Source organism: Electrona antarctica (assembly GCF_951216825.1).
Source record: "Electrona antarctica genome assembly, chromosome: 21".
NCBI lineage: Eukaryota > Metazoa > Chordata > Actinopteri > Myctophiformes > Myctophidae > Electrona > Electrona antarctica.
Genome location: NC_136802.1, coordinates 24,692,265 through 24,716,446, shown reverse-complemented (window position 1 = coordinate 24,716,446; position 24,182 = coordinate 24,692,265). Strand labels below are relative to the sequence as shown.

General features: G+C 44.2%; 1 protein-coding gene across 2 annotated transcripts in view; it reads right to left on the bottom strand.

The window, feature by feature from the left end:
* Positions 1–10,643: 10,643 nt before the first annotated feature.
* tmem102 (transmembrane protein 102) overlaps positions 10,644–24,182 on the bottom strand; it is a 38,188-nt gene continuing 24,649 nt past the window's right edge. For both annotated transcript variants that reach the window (XM_079491420.1, XM_079491421.1), the window contains exons 3-6: positions 23,407–23,757; positions 20,648–20,850; positions 17,615–17,827; positions 10,644–16,859 (exon numbers count right to left, since the gene is read on the bottom strand). In XM_079491420.1, the coding sequence (XP_079347546.1) occupies positions 16,251–16,859; positions 17,615–17,827; positions 20,648–20,850; positions 23,407–23,757 (1,376 nt within the window). In that variant the 3' untranslated portion in view covers positions 10,644–16,250. The remainder of the gene's footprint in view (positions 16,860–17,614; positions 17,828–20,647; positions 20,851–23,406; positions 23,758–24,182) is intronic.

The window sequence follows — 24,182 nt, the reverse complement described above, 5'->3', positions numbered from 1 at the left end:
TGGTCCCGACCCCGGGTAGCCCAAAAGGACACCGGTCCGGTCTAGTAGTAATACAAACGTGTGCACACTGCAGATTCTCTCTGGCCCACTTCTCTTACAATCCCCCTTCCTCTCTCTGCCCATTCTCTTACTATATCCCTCCTTTCTCCTCCTCTCTCATCCAGTATCTCTCCTCCTAATGCAGCAATGGAGATGAATCCACACAGGCATGTGTGAACAAGTTATCACTTAAAGAGACAGAGGGAGAGAGTAACCAACAGTGTTTGTTTGTTTATTGGAGGGGGGGGGGGGGGGGGGGGGGGTAATGGACAGAGTCAGCATTGGCATAAACAGGGATCTACTCAGTGTTTGTCCCTGCCTGGGGCAAATCACGGTGCTGCATATGCATACACGCACGCACAGTCGCACAAACACATACACACACACATGGGAACGCACAATTGCCCACATGCAGTATTACAGTTAGGCCTAACAACTTCACATTGTCACATCTCCTTTTTACCCAAACATCTGAGCAGAAAAAACTAATCACACCCGTGTGAAGTGAGGGGCGTTAATATATTAAAGTCTAACTCATGTTGATTACGTGATGTAATGCAAACATTAAATGTCATTAACAATAAAGAGACAATATGACGTAATGAGAAACAATATGACGTAATGAGGGACAATATGACATACATTTTCCCTTCATTGTCAATGGTGTTTTTAAACTAAAAACAAACATTAAACCTGTATATAGGAGAGGCTAGCGCCCCTCAAAAACAGTGGATAATATTAAAAATCACACTCGTGTGAAGTGAGTGGCGCTCTTATCATCATACATCATCACATTCCGAACAATCATTTTCGCCGTCCTCACTTTTCTGTCCTCACTTTTTATCCTCAATTTTTAAGCCCTCAGCCAATCATATCATCGCTGATTTGCTATGGAGTACACACAGATGCACAAAACTGGCATAGGAAGGGCTATATCTCCCCTCAAAAAAGGGCCTGAATTATGGGGGCTTCGTTCTTGCAAAATGAACATAACTAATTTCCTCTCCCATCATGAGGAATAGTTCCATAGTGTGTAGCTCAGTGGTTCTCAAACTGGGGTCCGGGGACCCCCAGAGATCTTTGAGGAGTTACTGGTCTGTTCTGTAACTCTTACAATGTACAAATCGAACCTGGGCTCCCAGAGATAGAAAATTGTATCAAATAGGGGTCTTTGGCCTCAAACATATCAAACACCCGTTTAATTTAAACATTTATAGCTAAATAACAATACAACACAAGGATAACACACACACACACACACACACACACACACACACACGTCAATTACGTCTGAACTCGAGTGTCCAATGCTTGAAATTAAAAAGTTGTAGGATATAACCACACTGAGCTGTATAGTAGGCGGCCTATGGTGTTTTGATAATGATTTGCGTTCCACTCACGTCCAAACTCCCTGCTGCTGTTAGCCTAATTAGTAGACATTGGTGACATCTGTGTTCTTTTAAAAATATTGTCTGCTTTGAAAAAAGTCTGTAAATCAAATATAATGAAAACCAGCAAAAAAGCAAAATGTCTTACCTTTAGGCTTGTCATCTTCTTCCTTCCTTGGCTAATAAGTTCTCCATTAGGCCTACTTCATGAAAGAGGAGCTTGACTTCCACAACAAGCTTAACAAGGGGACGCTCGCGTGATGTCTTTGATGTTTTTGTATCCTTTCAAGAACTGCGTCAAGCCGGTGGTGACATGTCTCCACTTTTTTTTTAATTCGCGGCGAGTGCTCCCCACTTTTCGCTGCGGCGAGATAGTAAACTGGCGAGTTCTCCGGATACCGTTTCCATCACCTCCACCTGCGTGCGTGCGTGCGTGTGTGTGCGTGCGTGCGAGAGAGAATGAGGCCAGGCTGTAATAGCCCTCGGCTAGCTGTCAATGAGAAAATGGGGCTGAATGGGGACAGACATGCCATGTGTTCACGTGTATGGTTCAACCCCCCCCCCACATACACACACACACACACACACGGAAATACACACAGACACCCTTCCCGAGGGCTGAGGACGGTTAACGTGGCGGCGTGGCTCGTGGTACATGGTCCCCATGGTAGTTTAGGTTACAATTATTGGTAGGGGATGGTGGTGTGGAGAGCAGACCATGGCTTCCTAGCTTCCCTGGTAGACACAGAAATAACACGTTTGTGTCTGCCTGAAAAGTTTGGGAACCTTAGTATAAACACTATTGTCTAGCTGTCAGTGAGTTACCGCTAATGCGGTTGATTGATTGATTGATTGATTAATTGATTGATTGATTGATTGTATTTATCAACAGTTTGCAGAATTATAGTACATTTCAAACTCAATACAAAAACTGTTAACTGTGGACAACACCATAAAGCATTACACTTGTTTACAATAGGGTCCACCATTTTCAATTCATCAGAACATTTAGAGACGTACAAATACACTATAGGCTATAACCAAAAACAGAAAATCATCATAAAAGGAAGTAAACTGGGAAAAAACATAAACAGTGAGGGGAAGAGGGGTGGGGGGATTCAGATTTTACGGGGCCAGTTTCGAATTGCAGCCTTCCATATGTTCCTTCAAACGGTTTTGAAGGAGTCAAGGGATTCACATATCTTAGCGACTGTTGGTAGGGCGTTCCACTTTTTTTATATATATAATTTTTTATCCCACGATTTTGTAACCCATTTTTCACCCCTGTGTCAATTATCTAATGTGATCGTGGAAGGAACACGTTATTCCACGTTATTCCAACTAGTTCCTTTCCCCTCCATCAGGCGCCCCGGCTGGCCAGAGGGAGGCAGTTTAGAGACCAGGATTACTGCATGTTTTTTGTGAGGGTACCTACCCTAGGGGACACGGAGAGAACATGCAAACTCCACACAGAAAGGCCCTTTGGCCAACCCCGCCTCGGGTATGGGCACTGATGACGTGGAGGAGGAAACACGCCGCCAGCACCCACAGCGTCCCGAGCGGGAATCGAACCTAGGACCCAGGAACATTCCACATTTTGGTGGCATAGGAGTGAAATTAATTTAGTCCCTTGTTTGTGCTGAATCTGGGTTGCACATGGTTTGTTGAACTCCCTCTGGTGTTGTGGGTGTGGACTTCGTTAAGGAAGTATTTAGACAGTTACATGGGTATCTTGGTGGTGTATCGAATCTTGTGGACCAGACCCATTGCAAGATGCTGTACGCTGTCGTCAACCCAAAGCCATTCCAGGCTGTCAAAATGGGCAGGGGTGAGGTGGGTTTGGGGAGTGAGGCCAAGTAGTAGCCTGACCAGTTTATTTTGGGAAGTTGGAGAGCCTCACTGGGGCCTTGATTCAGCCCTGCAAGGCATTTAATCACCCCAGTGGCCCTATTCTGCATGGCCATGTATAACAGGCAAACATTTGGTGAAAATACCATATCTACAAGCTCACAGCGAGTTGTAACACGCTGTGAGCTTGTAGATAGGCTATTTTTATATATAATATAATATATAGGGAACAAAGAAGGGGGCCAAATACACAAACCTCTGGTCAATGAAGAATAATAGAGTTTAAGTGGTTAATGCCTTGACCGGTCCCTTTCCATTGTGTTAAGTGCCTCACCTAGTGTTCATTCCATTGCCTTGAGCTCATCATAGTACTGTAGACACTAATCTGGGAACCCATTTTGTTGTTTTTGCTGTTTTGTTTTAGTTTTTTACCTCTGAAGGCAAGCTTAATTTGTTTCAATGACTGAATAACAGGAAATAAGGTTCGCTTTTGCCACCTGTATTTGCATCCTGCTCAAGGGCCAGCCCCGTATGAGAGCTCCTATTCAACTAAACAACAATCCAGCTGACAGATTTTCATTGCAAATTGAAAATGTGTCCTGAGAGTATAGTATCACAATAGACCTACATTTCAGCATCAGTTCATTCAGTAACTGGGTTATTAGATCCTCTCTAATGCACAACTGTAATGATGTCAAATCTTGGTTGTTTATCAAATCAAGTAGTAACCCCAAATCTATGAATTCAATGAGTAGACTATTGTCAGGGCTGCCCACAGAAATAACTCCACAAGCTATACTGTAATAATAAAAAATGGTGCTCTCTTTTAGTTGTTGATGGGGTGTTTGCCAAGTACATTTGCACATACCTGAAATGAGCTCTGCATTATCCATCTCTCTCTCTCTGTCGCACGCACGCACGCACGCACGCACGCACGCACGCACGCACGCACGCACGCACGCACACACACACATACACACACACACACGCACACCAGGTCAACAAAAACATCCACATTTCTTGGTAGATATATTCTTTTAATTTGCCTTCATCTTCATCGCATCTTCCGTGTTTTCCTGGATGCAAACTTTGCGTTTTTTTCTTAATTTTCTTCTTTATTTCTGAAACAAAGTCAAAATGTCAGCATAAATCTGATTATAGTGTGAATAAGGCATCACCTAAATAAAAGTTTGATCACTTTTTCATATATTTCGTATATTTTTCGTATATATATATAAGTGAAAGGATGCTAGATAGAATGTAGGCGGTGCGGGGTGTGTGTGTGTGTGTGTGTGTGTGTGTGTGTGTGTGTGTGTGTGTGTCGGTCGGGCCGGTTCGATGCCTCTCGGTGCCCAATGCGAGATTAGTAGAGGTCGCCCCCGCACATTTTATTTCTTTTTATTTTATTTTATTATTTTGAGGGCTACACAACGCCCCTAGTGACCTGGCGCCCTAGGCGGGGAACTGTTTCGGCTGCCCCTTGGGCCCCTGTGTGTGTGTGTGTGTGTGTGTGTGTGTGTGTGTGTGTGTGTGTGTGTGTGTGTGTGTGTGTGTGTGTGTGTGAGAGAGAGAGAGAGAGAGGGAGAGGGAGAGAGAGAGAGAGAGAGAGAGAGAGAGAGAGAGAGAGAGAGAGACCTGTCTCCCTAGAGAAGACTATGCACCCAATGCACACACAAATGAAGTGGAAACTGAGCTACATTTCCTAATGGTATTTCCATTGTACCAAGACATCAGAGACACATACTTCCCACAGATTACAATCACCCAAGGAGAGTGTGAAAACATGACTAAAATGACAAAAATATCTTCTGCATGGGAGAAGTAACCTACAACAATGTGCAAACACAGCAGCAAGATTTGTGAGCTGCTGTGATAGGAGAAGAATATAAAATGGAACACGACCACCGTAAAGACTAGTAGACTACTATGTGTGTATCCCTGCACTATCTGCGTTCTGCATAGAGTGACCTCGGTACATAGAAGTTGATTAATTGGATATTCTGACTTGACTGAAATGTACATAAATTTTTTCCACTTTTGCTTTGGCAATGTAAACGTATGTTTTCTTATGCCAATACAACCAATTGAATTGAATTGAATTGAGAGAGAAAGAGGGAGAGATGGTTAGAGATGGAGTGCCGTGAATGTTTTCCACCCTAAACAAGTAAGACGCGCAAACGCGGGAAGCGAACGCAGCTCGTAAATTGCAATAACAACAATTAGAATAAATTACGTACTTTTTAAGGTTTTTTTTTATTAAATGTTTTTTCAAGTTATTTTTTTTAGTGTGTGTATGTGTGCGTGCGTGCGTGTTTATTTTTTTAGGTTTTTTTTTTAAAAAGTTTTTTCTTTAAGTTTTTTTTTAAGTTAAGTTTTTTTTAAGTTAAGTTTTTTGTGTGTGCGTTTTTCCTTTTTAAGTTTTTTTTTAAGTTAAGTTTTTTTTTAAGTTAAGTTTTTTGTGTGTGCGTTTTTCCTTTTTAAGTTTTTTTTTAAGTTAAGTTTTTTTTAAGTTAATTTTTTTTTTAAGTTAAGTTTTTCCTTTGTAAGTTTTTTTTTTAAGTTACGTTTTTTTTTACGTTAAGTTTTTTTTTAAGTTAAGTTTTTCCTTTGTAAGTTTTTTTTTTAAGTTACGTTTTTTTTTAAGTTAAGTTTTTTTTTTAGTTAAGTTTTTTGTGTGTGCGTTTTTCCTTTTTAATTTTTTTTTTTAAGTTAAGTTTTTTTTTAAGTAAAGTTTTTTTTAAAGTTAAGTTTTTTGTGTGTGTGTGTGCGTGCGTGCGTGCGTGCGTGTGTGTGTGTGTGTGTGTGTGTGCGTGCGTGCATGTGTGTGTGTGTTTTTGTGTGTGATACAGCTGCGCCCTCTGGTGGTGGGCGGGTGGTGTTACAGCGTGACACACAGACACACACACACACACACACACACACACACACACACAGACGTGATCTGCTGGGTCTCATAGTAAATGCTCACTGCGTTCGCAAACATGATCATCAGGTATTATTATTATATAAGGAGGAAGCTAAAATGTAGTTTTTATGTGAACATGCCCGTACCTGTTCATAAAGTATGCCCATGGGGCCTGGGCCATAGCTGAGCGGTCCAGGCACCTAGGCCGGTAATCCAGCCTGATGGCGTGCTGCGGGTTCGAGTCCCGAGCCCGTCTGCCTTTCTCTCTCCCCCTTTCCTGTCACATTACTGTACCCTATCAAATAAAGGCAAAAAAGCCATATAAAGTAGGCCTGGTTTGCCTGGTGGGTGGTGATCCTCTATCCTTATAAAAGGATAGAGGGAGGACCAGAGCGACAGCCCCGCCCCCCCGCTATTCATTTCAATGGAAGAAACCCTAAATACAAAGGGAAGACATCATTGCACATAACAACCATGCCTAGGGGTCTAATGAAGTACTATCACCTCATAAACACATGAAAAACTGGAAAAAATACAAAAATCACGGCACTCCATCTTCATTAACCATCACTTCTTACTCCTTTTAACAATACAATTATCTTTTATTATTATTATTATTATTATTATTAACATATACAAATGAATTGCAACTAAACTGAAATTCAAATTAAATTAAAAATAAAAACGAATGAAAAATGCAAAATTATAAGAACCTTAAGAGAAGCTTGCAGATTCACAAGAATCCTGCAGGGCTGCACATGCAGCATTGAAGGCTATGCTGACCTTGAGAGCCTCATCACCAACCAGTGACAGCTGGCAGACTACTGTAGGGACTTCCTGTCCAAGACAGATGCACTAATGCACAAAGTGCACGCAGTCCATGTCTTTTTCTTGTCTTTTCTTCTTTTTTTAAAACTGCAACTGGGACAAGGATATGTCGGCTCTCTGCGTGCCATGCTGCCATGGATGGTAGCGTACGACAACAATGGTATTGGGAGGTGGCTGCCTGACTTCTGGGCAACGCCATGACGTGTTGTGATGAATAGGTGGCCTTGATGTGGATGAGGTTGAGAACACTGCTTACAGCATGCATTCACAGCACATTCCATACCGTGCAACTACAGTACAATAGACATAGTTCATATAGGAATAATAATTTACGGAAATTGCCTTTTCACTCAAATAATGTACATTTCAATAACGGTATAATCAGTCAGTCTCAACAGGCCTACAGCACCCTTGTAATTTTCCACAGTAATATCTGGAGTGTTAATTTTAACTCTTACAGCATGTGACCAAATTTCCCACACATAATTAAATGAACACTCCAGTCTATATTTAGCCGTGTAAGTGAACGAGAAGCCATATAACCATTTTGATTGTTTTCCACTATATTGTCAAATGTCAATGTATAAGCAACCCTGCACAGCAGCAAATTAATTACACTTTACCTTCTGTTTGTTTTTGGATCGATGTATATAGAAGGCTACTGTGTATAGTTCAGCAACACTGTTGCCCTTCTGTGAGAGCTTACCCACTTTAAGCCCTATTTTGTAATTCATCGTATGATCACGGCATCTCATCACGTGGCGAGAGTAGCCAGTCTGCAAGCTCGCAACACGTTGCACTAGCTTGTACAGTAGATCTGCTATTTTCACTATACAAGTAAGACGCCTGAGGGCGAGAAGCGAGCACGCATCCGCCTGGGTGACAGCAGACTGCTGGGCGAGCGCTGGCACTTTGGCATGGCGGGTATGATCTTAATTTTCGCCGGGTGCCGAGTGCGCCTGCACTAATAACTTTGGGGCAGGCCCGTCTGGAGTTTGAATGGAGAGGTATCAGTCAAAAGGGAGACATCGAAGAGGAAGGATCAACATATGGAATGTCAGAACAGGTCAACTCCATATATGGAGATCTTAGGGTTTGAGCTTTGAGGTCAGATGTAGAGTTGCTGGCCAATATTGATGACATCAGGGATATCCATATATGGGCTTAATATTGATGACATCAGGGATCTCCATCCCTGATGATGTCACGTGAGGTCACGTGCTCCATCCCTGATGATGTCACGTGATGTCACGTGCCCGACACACAAACTGACAGGAAATGCGTGATTCCATAGTTAACTGCGACCTTATGTCGCAATCATTCCCAAAATAGATCTTGGCAAGCTGAAAGTGGAGTTCTCGAGCCTCATGTCCAAAACTGTTACTTTTAAGGATTCAAATTAAAAAGCAGCAAAAAATAGTTAGAATATGGAGATATGAGGTTTCTGGCCGACAGCAACGATATGCATCATCTGTAATGACGTTTTCCAATCTCCAGGAATCAGGTGCCATTAAACTACGGCTCATAGATTTTGTACTTCTCCCAACTCCAAATGACTCCAAATGACCTATAGATTTGAAAACTATACTGTTAAGTTGTCATGAGCTTAATATAACATTAAATGCCAATTAATGACTCATTCCCATCGTAATCCTAATAAACGTAGGAGGGGCCCGGACAGGAGACAACCCACAGAGCCTAGTCCTTCCATGGTAGACCCGAAACCCTGTTGACCTCAGGATACATCACTGAGGATACGTCCCAGGTGCATCCATGCGATGTATTTTTTTTTAGAGACACCATGTTGTGCATATGGCTCTCTTTTGAAACAGAACCGAACAGAACATCCATACACAATGTGGGGGCGGTGGTGGCAAACCCGGGCTCCCCCAGAGTTAGTGTCGAAGTGTCCTTGAGCAAGACTCTGAACCCCTAATTGCTCCTGATGTGCTGGTTGGTGCCTTGCATGGTTTCCGCAGCCATCAGTGTATGAATGTGTGTGTGAATGGGTGAATTTAATGCACAATCTATGTAAAGCGCCTTGGATAAAGGCGCTATATAAATGCACCATTTACCATTACAATGTGAAGGTGTACAATAGTAGATATTCAGTGCATGTCGTTGCTGTCGGGCAGAAACCTTGCATCTCCATAGTTCAACTTTAAAATAAATAAATGCCCTAGTTTGTTGTACAACGGTGTCACAATAGTGGAAATAGTGAGTCACAAGCTCATTATAGTTTCACTGGATTAGAAAAATGATTACATTTTAAAGGTATAGAGTAAGTGATACTTTTTGGTTAAAACTAAAAGTTATTTGTTAAAAGGTTAAATCACTATATTCTGATAGTAATCATTGCTATAGTGTTTGTTCAGTAACAGGTCTCCCTGTCTCTCCAGCTAGTTCGAAACAGAAAATACATTTTCAGGTCGGTGACAACTTTTCAGCCAAGCAGGAGACAGTAGCTATTTATGAGCTATAATTTTCATAGTGTCCCAGTTCTAATTTTGTCTGCTAATTTCTTTGTGTCCTCACAATTCCACTTGTTTAATCTGTATCCTGATCTTTCTATATCCTGAAAATTGCTATCCAAGTTTCAGTTTCTGAAAATGCATTTTCTGTTTAAAAAAAAGCTAGAGACATGGAGACAATATAGAGCTTTTTAACATACTTGAAAGAAAATCACTAACACCTTTAGTGGTTAAGTCTGTCTGTGGGTTTTATAAATATCTAACCAAGAGCGTGTGAATTAATAATAACTGACTGCATTGGAAGTTTTTTCTTTCTTTCCTTTTTTTTTACCCATTTCCTGAAAAGTAACAGTTTTGGACATGCAATGTTTCCATCTGACAGCAACCATGAATAATGCAGAATTGGAGCATCTGATCTGTGCTGCCAAGACACACACACACACACACACACACACACACACACACACACACACACACACACACACACACACACACACACACACACACACACACACACACACACACACACACACACACACACACACACACATGTGGAAAGTAACTAAGTACATTACAAGTACTGTACTACATTTTTTTAGGTTATTGTACTTTACTTGAGTATTTCTACTACTTTTACTTCTACTCCACTACATCTCAGAGGCAAATATTGTAACATAGGCTACATTAACCACTTTAGCCCTATACATTTCGGCCATTTGAAAATAGCAGATCTACAAGCTCACAATACTTCGCATTGCAGCGCGTTGTGTGCTTGTAGATTCTGCTATTTTAAAACATTTTATAATACTGCAATGTAGTTCTACATACATTGCAGTATTGATACTTTTACTTAAGTAACAAATATAAGTATACTTTTCTCCACCACTGTGGAATCACATTCTGACACTTGTGTGGAACCCTGCAGGAACAAAGCCTGTGTTGGAGCACCCTCTGTTGACATCAGACGGTATTGCGAGTCAAACCAACCTTGTCGAGAGGCCATTATAAAACCATAAACATGATTTACTGAGGGGAGAAAGCTATGGAATTTTTCCTTTTAATGATTCAATTTGCTAATATTTCATGTTAATCTAAAAAAATAAAACACTTTTGAACCATTAAAAATTATGTTATCACAATGATACAGAATACAGCTACAGGCCATTTGGATTTGAAATGTATAGTGATTTATTTCATGCTACTGCAGTACCCTTTGAGATGGATCAATATCAACTTAGCAAATAAAGATAAATACAGCAAAATCAATGATGAAATAATAATTATAATAATAATGCACTTATTTGAAAAAACGTACTGCAAGAACTCAAGTTAGAAAAGAGATATTAAAAGAACAGTATTCCATTACAGCAGAATGGCTGTAGGTCACACAACCTCAGCACTTATATAGGCTAGTCATTCTGTCGAGATAGTGTGACATTGATTGTTGAAACGACAGCTCGTGTCGTTTCAACCGGGCCAAATTGCCTGGGCAGGCAAACCAGAGTTACATTCATTGCATTTTGTTTGGTTGTGGTAATTAGAGAGATTAATGACATGTTCTTTAGGTAGTACAGTATAGGACCATCAGTAGTTTAAGCACAGACATGTAAGGCAGGGGTCTTCAACGTTATTCAGGTCAAGAACCCCTTAACTGAGACGGATGAAGTGGGGACCCCCACTACATTGTATGACATTGTGTTGCAGTCCTCATTGACCAGCTTCATCCATCAGTGTTGTGTGAATTCATGTTTTGTTTTTCTTTTCCCCCAGACATTTAACCACTTAAACCCTCAATACCAGCTAGTAAATTGACCTTTCACTATATGTACTTGGTTTGCTCCTTTTTTCCTTGGCTAAAGTTCTCCTCAGTATAAGGATGTTAGGGTTCAAGTGGTAAATATAAAACTCTGAGGACCCCCTAGGGGTCCCTGACCCCCTGATGAAGACCCCTGATGTAATAAAGATATCATTAGCAGTAGTCGTGGATACATTTTGACCGATCGTTGTGTGGACATGAAACGATAGCATAATGACGTATTGGTATTCAATGCAATCCCCTGGGCAGCATGTTCTTGATTCCCCCCCCACCTTTTCACAACATAAACAAATTATAACCATATATTGACTATAGTATAAATATGACAATACTGTAAATTCCATAGGATTTTCCATATATATATTTTTTTCTTCCTTTTTTTTGATTGCATACATGTCTAAAATTCAGTCAACGTGATATACAAGAGTAGATAATCTGCACTAAGGCCCCATTTACACTGGCAGCCAAATCCAGCATGAATCAGATCTGAGCCACATTCAGATTGGAATAGGATTTGTCATGTCATGTGACATGTTGGACCAAGCGGATGTCAATCTCGATGTGGCACAGATCTGAGTCAGGCTAGATTTGTGGGGCAAGATCTGATCTGATGTGTACATTTTGATTTCGGCCCAGACAAACAGATTGTTCCGGGTGTTTGGTTGATCTCCGCCTATAGGCCCGTTAAGGTACAAAGTGAACATGCACGTCCAAGACATTTGGAACTTCAATGACTTTGTCAAACTGTTGAAAAGGGGCAGTGGTCCGAAAATAATAGTCTCACCTTAAACAAATACAAAATAAAATAAATAATAATTAAACCCTATAATAGTCCTGTTGGGAAACCTCATATGTCCAAAACTGTTACTTTTCAGGATTCAAATTAGAAAATTAGCAAAAGCAGCAGATCTACAGGCTCAAAATGCCTCACAGTGGATCTGCTACTTGCTTTTGTGTGAAGTTGTAGTGTGATCAAGTAAGACTTTAATTTACCAAACAACACAAAAGGTTATGGAGAAGAATATGGAGATAGGCGGTCTAACAACAGCAACAATATACCGAGTTGTCCAGGGATACTACACCACATCTCTTCAGCGCAGTGTTGATCTTCACGGCATGTTTTGATTTTAGTTTTAGTCATAGTCTCTTGAATAGTTCTCATTTAGTTTTAGTCACATTTTAGTCACCTGGAATGTGTTTTAGTCGACTAAATATCATACGATTTTAGTCGACTAAATCAACTGTAGATTTAGTCGACTAAAATCGTATGATATTTAATTTAGTCGGCCTTGATGCCGTCATAATGACTGATTGTTGAAAATATTGAAAATAGCCGATCTACAAGCTCACAACACATCAGCATGCAAATGACTTGTCTTTTACTTATACTGGAACTCTTATCCACTAGTCCCTTCCTAACATTTTAGTCGTTTTTATTTGTTGACACAATTGTCAATATATTTAGTTTTAGTAATCATAGCTTAGTTTTCGTCAGTGAAGACATAGTATTAGTGGACGAAATCAACACTGCTACAAGCTCACAGAGCGTTGTGAGCTTATAGATTGGCTATTTTCGGCAAATGCTCGCCTGTTATTATGACATGCCCAGAAAAAGGACTAGGGTTCAAGTGGTTACAACATGCTGGAAAAAGGGACCAAGAAAAGTAAACGCACCGTCCTGTCTGATACTTGAACAGATACCTAAACTTAAAATGAGGATTCATATTCATAATTCTGTACCGATCTGCTTTGGTTTTCGAAAATTTGAACTTTGACCGAACACACACACACACACACACACACACACACACACACACACACACACACACACACACACACACACACACACACACACACACACACACACACACACACACACACACACACACACTTCTGAATTCAGTAGTAAGCACTCTAGCTTTTTAGAACCACAATCAAAGTGCCAGTATTGACCTACATCTACACCCACCCCATTGCACCACACTATATTGACTAAGCTGCAGTAATACATGTAGGGCTAATAAATTCTATGCAGTAAACGTGTGGCCAGCCTGTTAGCACCCATACAAACGGCTTCAGTCGGCGGTCACGGTGAATCCATCCGTTTCCACTATCAATGTTTCAGTCCAACAGAGGTGCAACATTGTTAGCCTGGCTAATAAGCCAGACCGAATCAGCCGTTGGCAAAAAAAAATTGCCTGCCGGCGGATTACGGTCTGGAGAGGCTCAATTGTACGCCCATTTCCTACACCAGAGAACTGGTGTGGCCAACCGGGACATGGTATGGGCAGGCTTTGGTACAGTGACTTTCAATGCTTGAGACCTTTGACTGACAGTAGCTCTGACCAATTGCGTCAAAGAGAAAATGTTTGAACCCGCCCCCCGGGAAACAAGATCCATACACAGCATCTCCAGACTCAAATACCACAGTGTGATTTGAGTCTGGCTTATTAGCCAGGCTACAACATTGTGACATTTAGAGTGATGCTACCAGCTGTTCTGGGGGGGGTCTTCTAATCAAGAACCTAAAGTGTGGACAAGCATCTGATATAATAGGGGTCCTCTTGTGGGTTCAAGTGGGACGACGAGAGAGAGAGAGGGGGGGAAAAAGAGAACATGGAACATGGAGACGAGAATCACGGATCGGAGGACAAGTAGAGAGAGAGTTCAGATATGTACGAGAGGTGGGATGAGAGAAAACAGATCAACAGAGCGAGAGAATCCAATACCACAGGACGCCCACCTTCTCCTTACTGAAAATCACTTCAAAGAGGCTATAGCCTGTCTCGCCATCAATCTGATGTGTACATTTTGATTTTCCATCCATCTCTCTCCATATGCCGTATATTATCCATCCACGTACCCATTCCTCTCTCCATATACACATCGATCCATCCTTCATACATCTCTCCACATATACCGTATATCCATCCATCTACCATATACTGTATATCAATCCATTCATCTATCACTATCCACCGTATGCTCCCCCCTCACAGTAGTATCACTCCATACAGACACCCTATGCCGCTCTCCTTCCATCCATCCCTCCATTCCCCCTGTGATTGCCTCACATCTGGCTAGACCAGATAGGGCGCAGCAACTGCCTGACATGCACCACAGGCATGATTCACTGGGCAGTCTGGATCCTGCACACTTAGCGTACACATGTACACAACCACGCACACACACACAGACGCTCATTAAAACGGACCAACCAAGCAGATGAGAGGGTGGACAATTATCGGAGCCAGTCAAGTCTCTCACAAATCGAATTTGAGTCACGCGAATGAGCCTTCCAACACAAACACACAGTTAAACAATTCGATTTTCCACATACTAGCCTGTGCACATAAAGTCGAGTACCAAATGGCATCACAAAGGCATCTTCGACAGTTGCTAAACGACGATGCTATTGAGCACCAGCCCCACCACTTGAGCCAATTAACCACTTAAGCCCTGTTAAAAAAAGCTGATCTACAAGCATCACGATATGTCACAAATCGATGCAACACGTGAACTTGTAGATCTATTTAGAAAAATCTAAATGTTTGAACATTTCGACCTTTAACGATATGTCCCAAATAGGGATACCAGGGTGAAGTGGTTAACTAGCCTATACCTCTCTGCTATTCAAACACACGCATTGTCTTCTTGACATCTCCTAAAAAGATGCTTCATTTCTCCACAAAGTCAACCAAAGAAAATCTGATCTTCAGGTTGTTTGTACAGCAGCTGAATATATTTCTGAATGGCTTTCGAGGGCTCACTATAATGTCAAGATCTCGCTAGATGCAAAGGACCGGACTTTTAGTTAAACTAAGGTACCCCCAAAAAATGGCAAACAAAATGTAAAAGATAAAAATAATAATAATAATTCACGAGAGCAGTTCCAAATCGTTCAGTAGTACTAGTATATATATATATATATATTTCTTTTTTAAAGACTGGCTTATATAAGTTCATTGCCACACCTTTTCAATCGGCTTCAAATTTTGAAGGGATAAAGAAGTTAAATCAATGATGCTGAGCACCTATCGGTTTGATGATCGAGAGAGATGGCGAATGGAACGTTAGGGTTGCGAAACCGATTCCAAATGCGGGGGGCTCTTTCTTTCAAAGCTCTTTGGTACATTCCGCCAACGCAACGAAATGCTGAAATGCAGGACCGATCAGGGGGCGGCGCCATCGAGATATGAAGGACGCCTAAACCCTTAGCAAAGATATGAAGTCATTTACATAGAAAAGAAACAACATTACAAATACCTGAGAAAGAGAATGAAAGAAAAGGAGTACAGTCAGGAGGAGGACAGGGCCAAAATATAAAAAAGGGAGGAATTCTGCATTCCAGGTGTTTTTCTTGAAACCGTTTATGTGTAAAGACTCTTAGGGATGAGTCTACACACCAACCCAGACTCCTTACCATGTCCTCTGAGGGCCTTGTTTCTAACATTTCTATGTTCTTGTTTTTGCAGTGCTAGCTGAAAAGTCTGGTTAAAAAACAACTTTGTCTTCACGGTCAACAGCTCAACGACTTGCATTTCTGAGGTACGACTATTGTTGGTTACTACGTCGCCATACGTGACTGTTGTTCGTTCCATTGGGGGACAGGCAGTAGGTCACCCTGTCATTAGGGATGTGTAGTTCTTTTGTTTTGGTTTTGAAGAGTCTGTGCAGCAACATAGCTCCGTAGAATTAACGTCGTTAGCGTTTAGCTTCTAGAAGGAAAGATCAAGGAAGAGTGTCAGTGCTTGGCCTGTAGTGTTCAGAGAACACGTATATGTTAAGTCTCTAAGCCTCCGGCTCTCTGTCGCCGTGTCTCAAGTACAGTGTGTTTTAGAAGGCATGTTAAGTATATAAAACAAACACACACACACACACACACACACGCACACACACACACACACGCACAAGCACACACACACAGAAACACACACTTCAAAGTTGCGGCACAATCAGTAGAACTTGTCGTCGATGCGGAAGTGAGGCCTGGTGACGTCGTCGGGATTGAGGAAGACGGAGATGGACTTCCCCGGGTTCTCTGTGACCAACTGCTGCAGCCGCTGGGCCAGCTTGTCCTCCGACGGCGAGATGATGCCGTTGGCCGGGTGGTGGTGGCCGGGCGAGCCACCGTGGCCGTTCATGCTGGCCGCCGCCGCCTCCTTCTTCAGCTGGCCGGCCTGCCGCGCCTGGTCCACGGCCGCGCGCAGGTGCTCGGCTGGATCCAAGCGCACGTGCCCCAGCTTCCGGGCGACCAGCAGCGCCTGGCTATCCGTCAGGTGCTCCAGCATGTTGCACTGGGGCAGGAAGTAGTTGGGGCAGCTCTTGCCCAGGATGCAGTGGGCCAGGTCGTCGAGCAGGCCCAGGAGCAGGCGGGCCGGCGTGTCGGCGTCGGGGCACGACAGGTAGGAGGAGGGCAGTCGGTCACAGGCCCAGAAGAGCAGCGTGCGCAGGTGGTAGGGGCTGAGGCCGGTCCGCGGGCGCGCCAGGACGCGGGACAGCACGGCCTTGGCTGCCTGAAAGGCCTGGGCCATGGGGTAGGGGATGCACTTCTTCAGCTGAACCTGAGGTGGACAGAGAGATGAACACTGTTGGATTACAGAGGAACAAGAGGAAGACAGGAGGAACAGAGAAAGGTGCAAAGGAAGGGGAAAATGGATTCTTGAATTCAATTAAGAAAATAAAACAAATACACCTGGGGGTGAAAACCCTGATCGCACGTCTCGTCTCATTCTCTGTATGGTGACTTTGACCTCGATCTTTAAAGGGTTAGTTCGGACTTTTGGACTTAACCCATTTTGACCTGAGATCAGATTCTAAAAATGTCTTCTATATCCTGTCAGTTTTCTGAAAATGGTAGGTACCCTCACAAAAAACATGCAGTAATCCTGGTCTCTAAACTACCGCCACATAGAATGCAGCACTCAGTGGCTGCAGCACATTATCAAAGCTAGGTGCGCTTCGGTCAGCTGTTTAGCTATGGGGTTTCAACGTGAACAGCGTTCATTTACTTGTAGACTTGAGTCTCGTTCCGGCTACTTTATACGTTTTGTGTAAGCTACAGTGTCAGCAGTAGCTCTCCACCACCTCTTTGGGCATATGGCTCCCACTCAGTACAATAACACCACCAGGTTACGTGCTCTCGTTGCAGCTGTTGCAACCAAACGGTTGCGAGGAGTTGAATCCCTTGGGTCAACTTGGGTCGACGTGCAACAGGACATAACACACCGCTGGGACGAATGCTAAAACCGTCTCGTCCCGGCTCAACCCTTTGGTGTGGTTTGGGCTTTAGTCAACAGAACACTTGGTGTGGCCTCACCTCGCTGCGTGAGAAGGCCAGTCTCCACTCCCTGTCGGGGCGTCCTCCCAGCGGCGAGCAGCACGGCAGCAGGTAGAAGCCAGAGATGGCCTCCTCCTCTGTGATCTTGCCGTCCCAGAAGTGGTTTGCAGTGAGCCAGCCCTGGGCCACGGCCGGCCAGCCCCTGAAGGACACCACAGGCAGCAGGTCGTACAGCACCCGGCTGGAGCCAGCCTGTAGGACAGACAGACAGACAGACAGACAGGGGACAACATGGGAAGACATCAGCACGTCCACAGTTATGGTTTTCGGCTCATTGGTTAGTTAATATAAATCTTTTAGATTTTTGGCAGGGCTGCCTTAGTTTGAATTGCAAAGATTACGATGCAGTTATTAGAGGAGCCTAAATAAAATGTATACTATCTTTTTTTAGTTGAAATGTGGGCCATCATAACAGTATAGTTATAGTATAGCCTTAGGCTGCTACGCCATTTTTTGTTCTCATTTAGAGTAGCCAATAATTTTTATCTCCTTTTATTCCCAGTACTTTCATTATGCCAATTCATCCTCTCCGCACATTTCTCTATTTCTACTACAATTAGCCAGTAGTACCCCTAGTCCCCACCGGTAGGACATGGTGCCCCCCAGATGCATCACGGCGGTTTCTGAACCCTAGACTCAAACCCTGTAATTGTGGACAGCTACTTTACCACACTGTACAGTGTACTGTACTGTACTGTACTGTACTGTACTGTACACTGTACAGTACTAGCTCAGTGGCCTTGTCGTTAAGAGTGTGTGGTCTGAGATTGGGAAGTCAGGGTTGGATTGCCCAGCTGCGTCATACCAAAGAATATAAAAAAGGGGCCCAATGCCTCCTTCAATGGCACTCGGCATCAAGGGTTGGATTGGGGTTTAGTCCCTGTGACATACTAGCGTCATGTCCAGGGGGTGTTAGTCCCTGTGACATACTAGCGTCATGTCCAGGGGGTGTTAGTCCCTGTGACATACTAGCGTCATGTCCAGGGGGTGTTAGTCCCTGTGACATACCAGCGTCATGTCCAGGGGGTGTTAGTCCCTGTGACATACCAGCGTCATGTCCAGGGGGTGTTAGTCCCTGTGACATACCAGCGTCATGTCCAGGGGGTGTTACTTTAGTCCCTGTGACATACTAGCGTCATGTCCAGGGGGTGTTACTTTAGTCCCTGTGACATACTAGCGTCATGTCCAGGGGGTGTTACTTTAGTCCCTGTGACATACTAGCGTCATGTCCAGGGGGTGTTACTTTAGTCCCTGTGACATACTAGCGTCATGTCCAGGGGGTGTTACTTTAGTCCCTGTGACATACTAGCGTCATGTCCAGGGGGTGTTACTGTTAGTCCCTGTGACATACCAGCGTCATGTCCAGGGGGTGTTACTGTTAGTCCCTGTGACATACTAGCGTCATGTCCAGGGGGTGTTGCTTGTACATCAAGCTGCCTCACGCTACAGAAACAGGAGATGAGCTCCTGCCCTATCGACCTCATGGCTCGGCAAAGCATACTTATTACTTTACCCCTGCACCCCCACCCGAGTGCCCTCTACACCAGTCAAAGTGGGGTCCAAGGGGTCCTTGAGGGAGTTCCAGGGGGTCCCCAGCTAAATGATAGTTTGGAACGAAATTGACCCTTATGGATCTGTAGCTTAAATTAACATAGATTTTACAATATGAATTGGGGTCTCAGAGATAGAAATGCCATTAAATGGGGGTCCGTAGACTAATGCATGTCAAACTGGGGGTCCTTGAAATTAAACATGTTGAGAATCACTGCTAGAGCCGTAAACATCTTCTCTTATGGGGGGTGCTTGGCATATCTCTTCAAATAGGGGTCCGTGGGCAAATACATTTGTGTCAATTTGGGGGTCCTTGACAAGGAAAAAGTGTGGGAACCACTGCTCTACACCGTTACATAACTAGAGGCCTGGTCTGAACCACTGCTCTACACCGTTACATAACTAGAGGCCTGGTCTGAACCACTGCTCTACACCGTTACATAACTAGAGGCCTGGTCTGAACCACTGCTCTACACCGTTACATAACTAGAGGCCTGGTCTGAACCACTGCTCTACACCGTTACATAACTAGAGGCCTGGTCTGAACCACTGCTCTACACCGTTACATAACTAGAGGCCTGGTCTGAACCACTGCTCTACACCGTTACATAACTAGAGGCCTGGTCTGAACCACTGCTCTACACCGTTACATAACTAGAGGCCTGGTCTGAACCACTGCTCTACACCGTTACATAACTAGAGGCCTGGTCTGAACCACTGCTCTACACCGTTACATAACTAGAGGCCTGGTCTGAACCACTGCTCTACACCGTTACATAACTAGAGGCCTGGTCTGAACCACTGCTCTACACCGTTACATAACTAGAGGCCTGGTCTGAACCACTGCTCTACACCGTTACATAACTAGAGGCCTGGTCTGAACCACTGCTCTACACCGTTACATAACTAGAGGCCTGGTCTGAACCACTGCTCTACACCGTTACATAACTAGAGGCCTGGTCTGAACCACTGCTCTACACCGTTACATAACTAGAGGCCTGGTCTGAACCACTGCTCTACACCGTTACATAACTAGAGGCCTGGTCTGAACCACTGCTCTACACCGTTACATAACTAGAGGCCTGGTCTGAACCACTGCTCTACACCGTTACATAACTAGAGGCCTGGTCTGAACCACTGCTCTACACCGTTACATAACTAGAGGCCTGGTTTCGGTGCATAAAGGTCCTTTCAAACTGGCAGCGATTAACGCAGACAACGTCACCTGGATCAACAACAGGTCTGCTCATGAGGGGCGCGACAACGCAAGCGTTAACCGAATCCAGGTCTGGTCAGTCGCGGGCGTGTGCCCGAAACGAGCACACGTGCGACAAAATACGCTTGCGTTGTCGCCCCCGCTCGACTTCTCCGCTCGTACAGGAAAAAGAAAACGCAGGTGTCTCATTGTAAATGAACTACTAGGCTGCCTTAATCGCGTCCCGTTTGAAAGGACCCTTATACCTGCAGGATGATGGTGGCCAGGGGTCCGTTCCTCTCCAGTCTCTCGGGGACGGGGATGCCTCTCTGGGGGCAGCGGCGCAGCTCGTCCACGGCCTCGCTCACCACGCCCCAGAACCAGTCGGCCACCAGGGACGGAGAGAAGTAGCAGCCGTCCAGAGACTGATGATGAGGAGAGCCCAGGGAGGACGGGCTGGAGCCTTTACCTGTGGTGGGACGGACGTGATGAAGCAGTGTTGAGTTTGACAGCAAGTTTAGACTTTTAGTTTTAGTCACATTTTAGTCACCTGGAATTATTTACTGTTGGTCTACTTTTAGTTGACTAAATGTCATACGATTTTAAACGACTAAATCGCCATTGATTTAGTCAACTAACATGTATTTTGGTGAGCCTTGATGCCGTCGTAATGACTGATTTTACACGTGTCACACGCGTTGTGAGCTTGTAGATTTTCAGCATGCAACCAAGTGTAAAATGCCTTGTATCTCTTACTTATACTGTATCTGTTGTCCACTAGTCCTTCCTAACATTTTAGTCTAGTTTTTATTTGTTGACTAAATTGTCAATATATTTACTCTTAGTTTTAGTCATCATAGCTTAGTTTTCATTTACCGTAGTTTCCATTTAGTTTCCGTCAGGTAGTCGACGAACATTTTCCGTCATAGTATTAGTCGACGAAATCAACACTGACGTGAAGACAAACCAATGTCACGTGTTGTTTCTCCTGACAAATACTGCACCAGCCACTGAAGCCCCATTTCATACTTATGCACCAACATGGCAACACCAGGGTTAATGTGGTTACATTTCATACTTATGCACCAACATGGCAACACCAGGGTTAATGTGGTTACGAAAGCTGATACAAATAGATACATAAATGTAGTAGCAGAACAGATTTGGCATTCCCAGATTCTGAAACAAAGGTGAGCAGGACTTTGCCATCTGGCGTCCTTGGGTCTGGAATAGCTTTGGCGTTTTAGCGTTAGTATGAACATCAATACACGTCAGAGTGGCTAAACAAATTACGTTTAATTAGAATTCATGGAATTATTTAGACCAATCAATGTGCATACAAAAGTCCACAGTGGACTTTAAGGGCAGCTGTAGCTTAGGGTAGAAATGTCGTCTCGCAAATCAGAAGGTCACCAGGTTGCCTCCTGGTCCGGTAATCGTGTCTGCGTGTCCCTGAGCTACGCACTTACAATAAGGCATTCACGTAACCCCTAATCGACCCCCCCCCCCCCCCCCCCCCCCTCTGAGCAGCACCTGAGCATCCACCAGCTGGGTGAAGCTGAAACTGAATGAACCACAGGATAAACCAAGTACCTACCTATGACTCTCCATGCCTTGCCGGCTTCTACAAGGCTGCCAGCATTACTAAAATAGTCCAAGGTTCGGTACGAAGCATTGTTGTGAAACCACTTGCACTACTTACTGTAAGTACTGTACATAAACTGTAGGAAACTAAATTGGAGATAAAGTAAGAATATAGTAAACAGAGTATATAAAAGAGAGCCATAACACTAAATGTTATTGCTTTATTTTAGGTGGGAAAAGTTACACGCTTGGAGAGAAGGCGAACGTTATTGTATGCAAAGTCACACTCAATAAAATGTTTCCAGTGCTTATTTCCAGGGGAAGTGTTCCTCCTGGGATGTAAAGGCAAAGGATTACAGGGGCGGGCTGGGGACAGAAATGTATCCACAACGCCATTCATCACATTACCCCGGTGAAGCCTAAAACAAACTCAATCTACCCTTGCTGTCGCTGCCCATTTCTTCATCATTTTTCTCCTGTACTCATCCTCCACTATCAAGCTTTCCATTCATGCTCCTCTCTCTCTTAATCTCTTTCATTGTTTGCCCAGTCCTTCATCTCTCTTTCCATTACATTTTCCAGTACATTTCTGATTTCTAACTGAACTCTGCCCTACTGTCCCATTTATTTAGCTGTTCTTTTGTATGAATACCAACATCTCTCTAAGCCCTCTTAGAAGGGGCTAATGAGGCCAGATTCAAGCAGCCAAATATGCCACTTTGCCACATTTCCCTGCTCTCAAGGTTATGCACGACGGCACTTTCATAAAGCCGTGCTTGAATATAGCCGATCTGTTAGTTCACAAAGCATCAGACACACCATTAGTGAGACACCCTCCCCAAACCCTAACCTCACAGGAAGCCACGGGTGGTTTTATCCGCAGCACTGATTAGTTTTAACCTGCCACGCATGTCGGGAGCCACGGGTGATTTTTTTTCTTTTTTTCAGATTTTTTTTTGGCTTTTCTGCCTTTATTGATAGTATCAAGTGAAGATAGACAGGAAAGAGGGAGAGAGAGAAGGGGAGAGACATGCAGCAAAGGTCGTCATGAACGGGACTCGAACACGTGACGCGCTGTCAGGCCAAAGCCTATATGTGGCATGCGCCTGGACCACTTGGCCAGTGGGCGCCCCGCCACGGGTGATTTTTAACCTGCAACACGGGTGATTTTTAACCTGCAGCACAGGTTTGTCTGACTAATGACTGTAGACTGTTTTGGTATGACCAACCAACGTATGCACCCCCTTTTGGGTTGGCTATTTTCGGCTCACAACACCTTCAACGATAAACGCTTGCTACGAATCAAAATGCGAAGAAGCAAACTAACTTGCTCCCGATTCCTAAGAAGAAGCTATGGACGACACCCACCCCTGGGCCTGTACACCCCTATACCTTCTATGTTCTCTCCACCCTTTGTACCCCTCTCCCCTCCTTTCCCTACCCATGTCTCCTCCTCCTCCCTCGTCCTCCTCTTCCTCGTCCTCCGGCGGCGTGCCGGCCTCCTCCTCGCAGCAGACGCCCCAGCGGGCCAGCGTGTGCGAGTCACACAGCCGCAGGCTGAGCCACGAGTGGCAGGGCGACGAGCGCCGCATGTCCAGCGTCACGGGCTGGTTGCGGTCGTGGAGCTTGAGCGCCGGCACCAGCAGCGTGAAGTCCAGGTCGTAGTCGGCGCCGCGCGCGTAGTCGCCCAGCTCCTCGGGGTTGAGGTCCAGCACGCCCTCGCGCGCCCCGCCCGACAGCAGCAGGTACTCGTTGGCCACTGGGAGCCGCTGGTCCACCTTCTGCACCAGACCTGTGGTGGAGAGGGAGCGAGAAGACAATCGGTCACGTCAAGTGTACGGCAAAACCAACCTCATGTGCTGGGATACAGAGGCACATGAGATACACTAGAGCAGTAGTTTTCAACCAGTGGTCCTTGAGGGGGTTCCAGGTGGTCCCCAGATAAATGATGGAGAGTTGGTACCCAAATGGACCCTTATAGATCTTTTAACATCTGCATTACTTAATTTACAAGAAGTCTACACAATTAGAGAATTGTGTAGACTAATTTTGATCAATGTTTGACTGTTATCTCTCCTACCTCAATACAACATGGAATTGTGGACCAAATCTTATCCAATGACAACAAAATATTTTGGGTCTGAGAGGCTAAATCTCATCAAATGGTGATCCGTGGCTCAAATGCCAAAGAAATAATGGACCTTGATATAAAAAGGG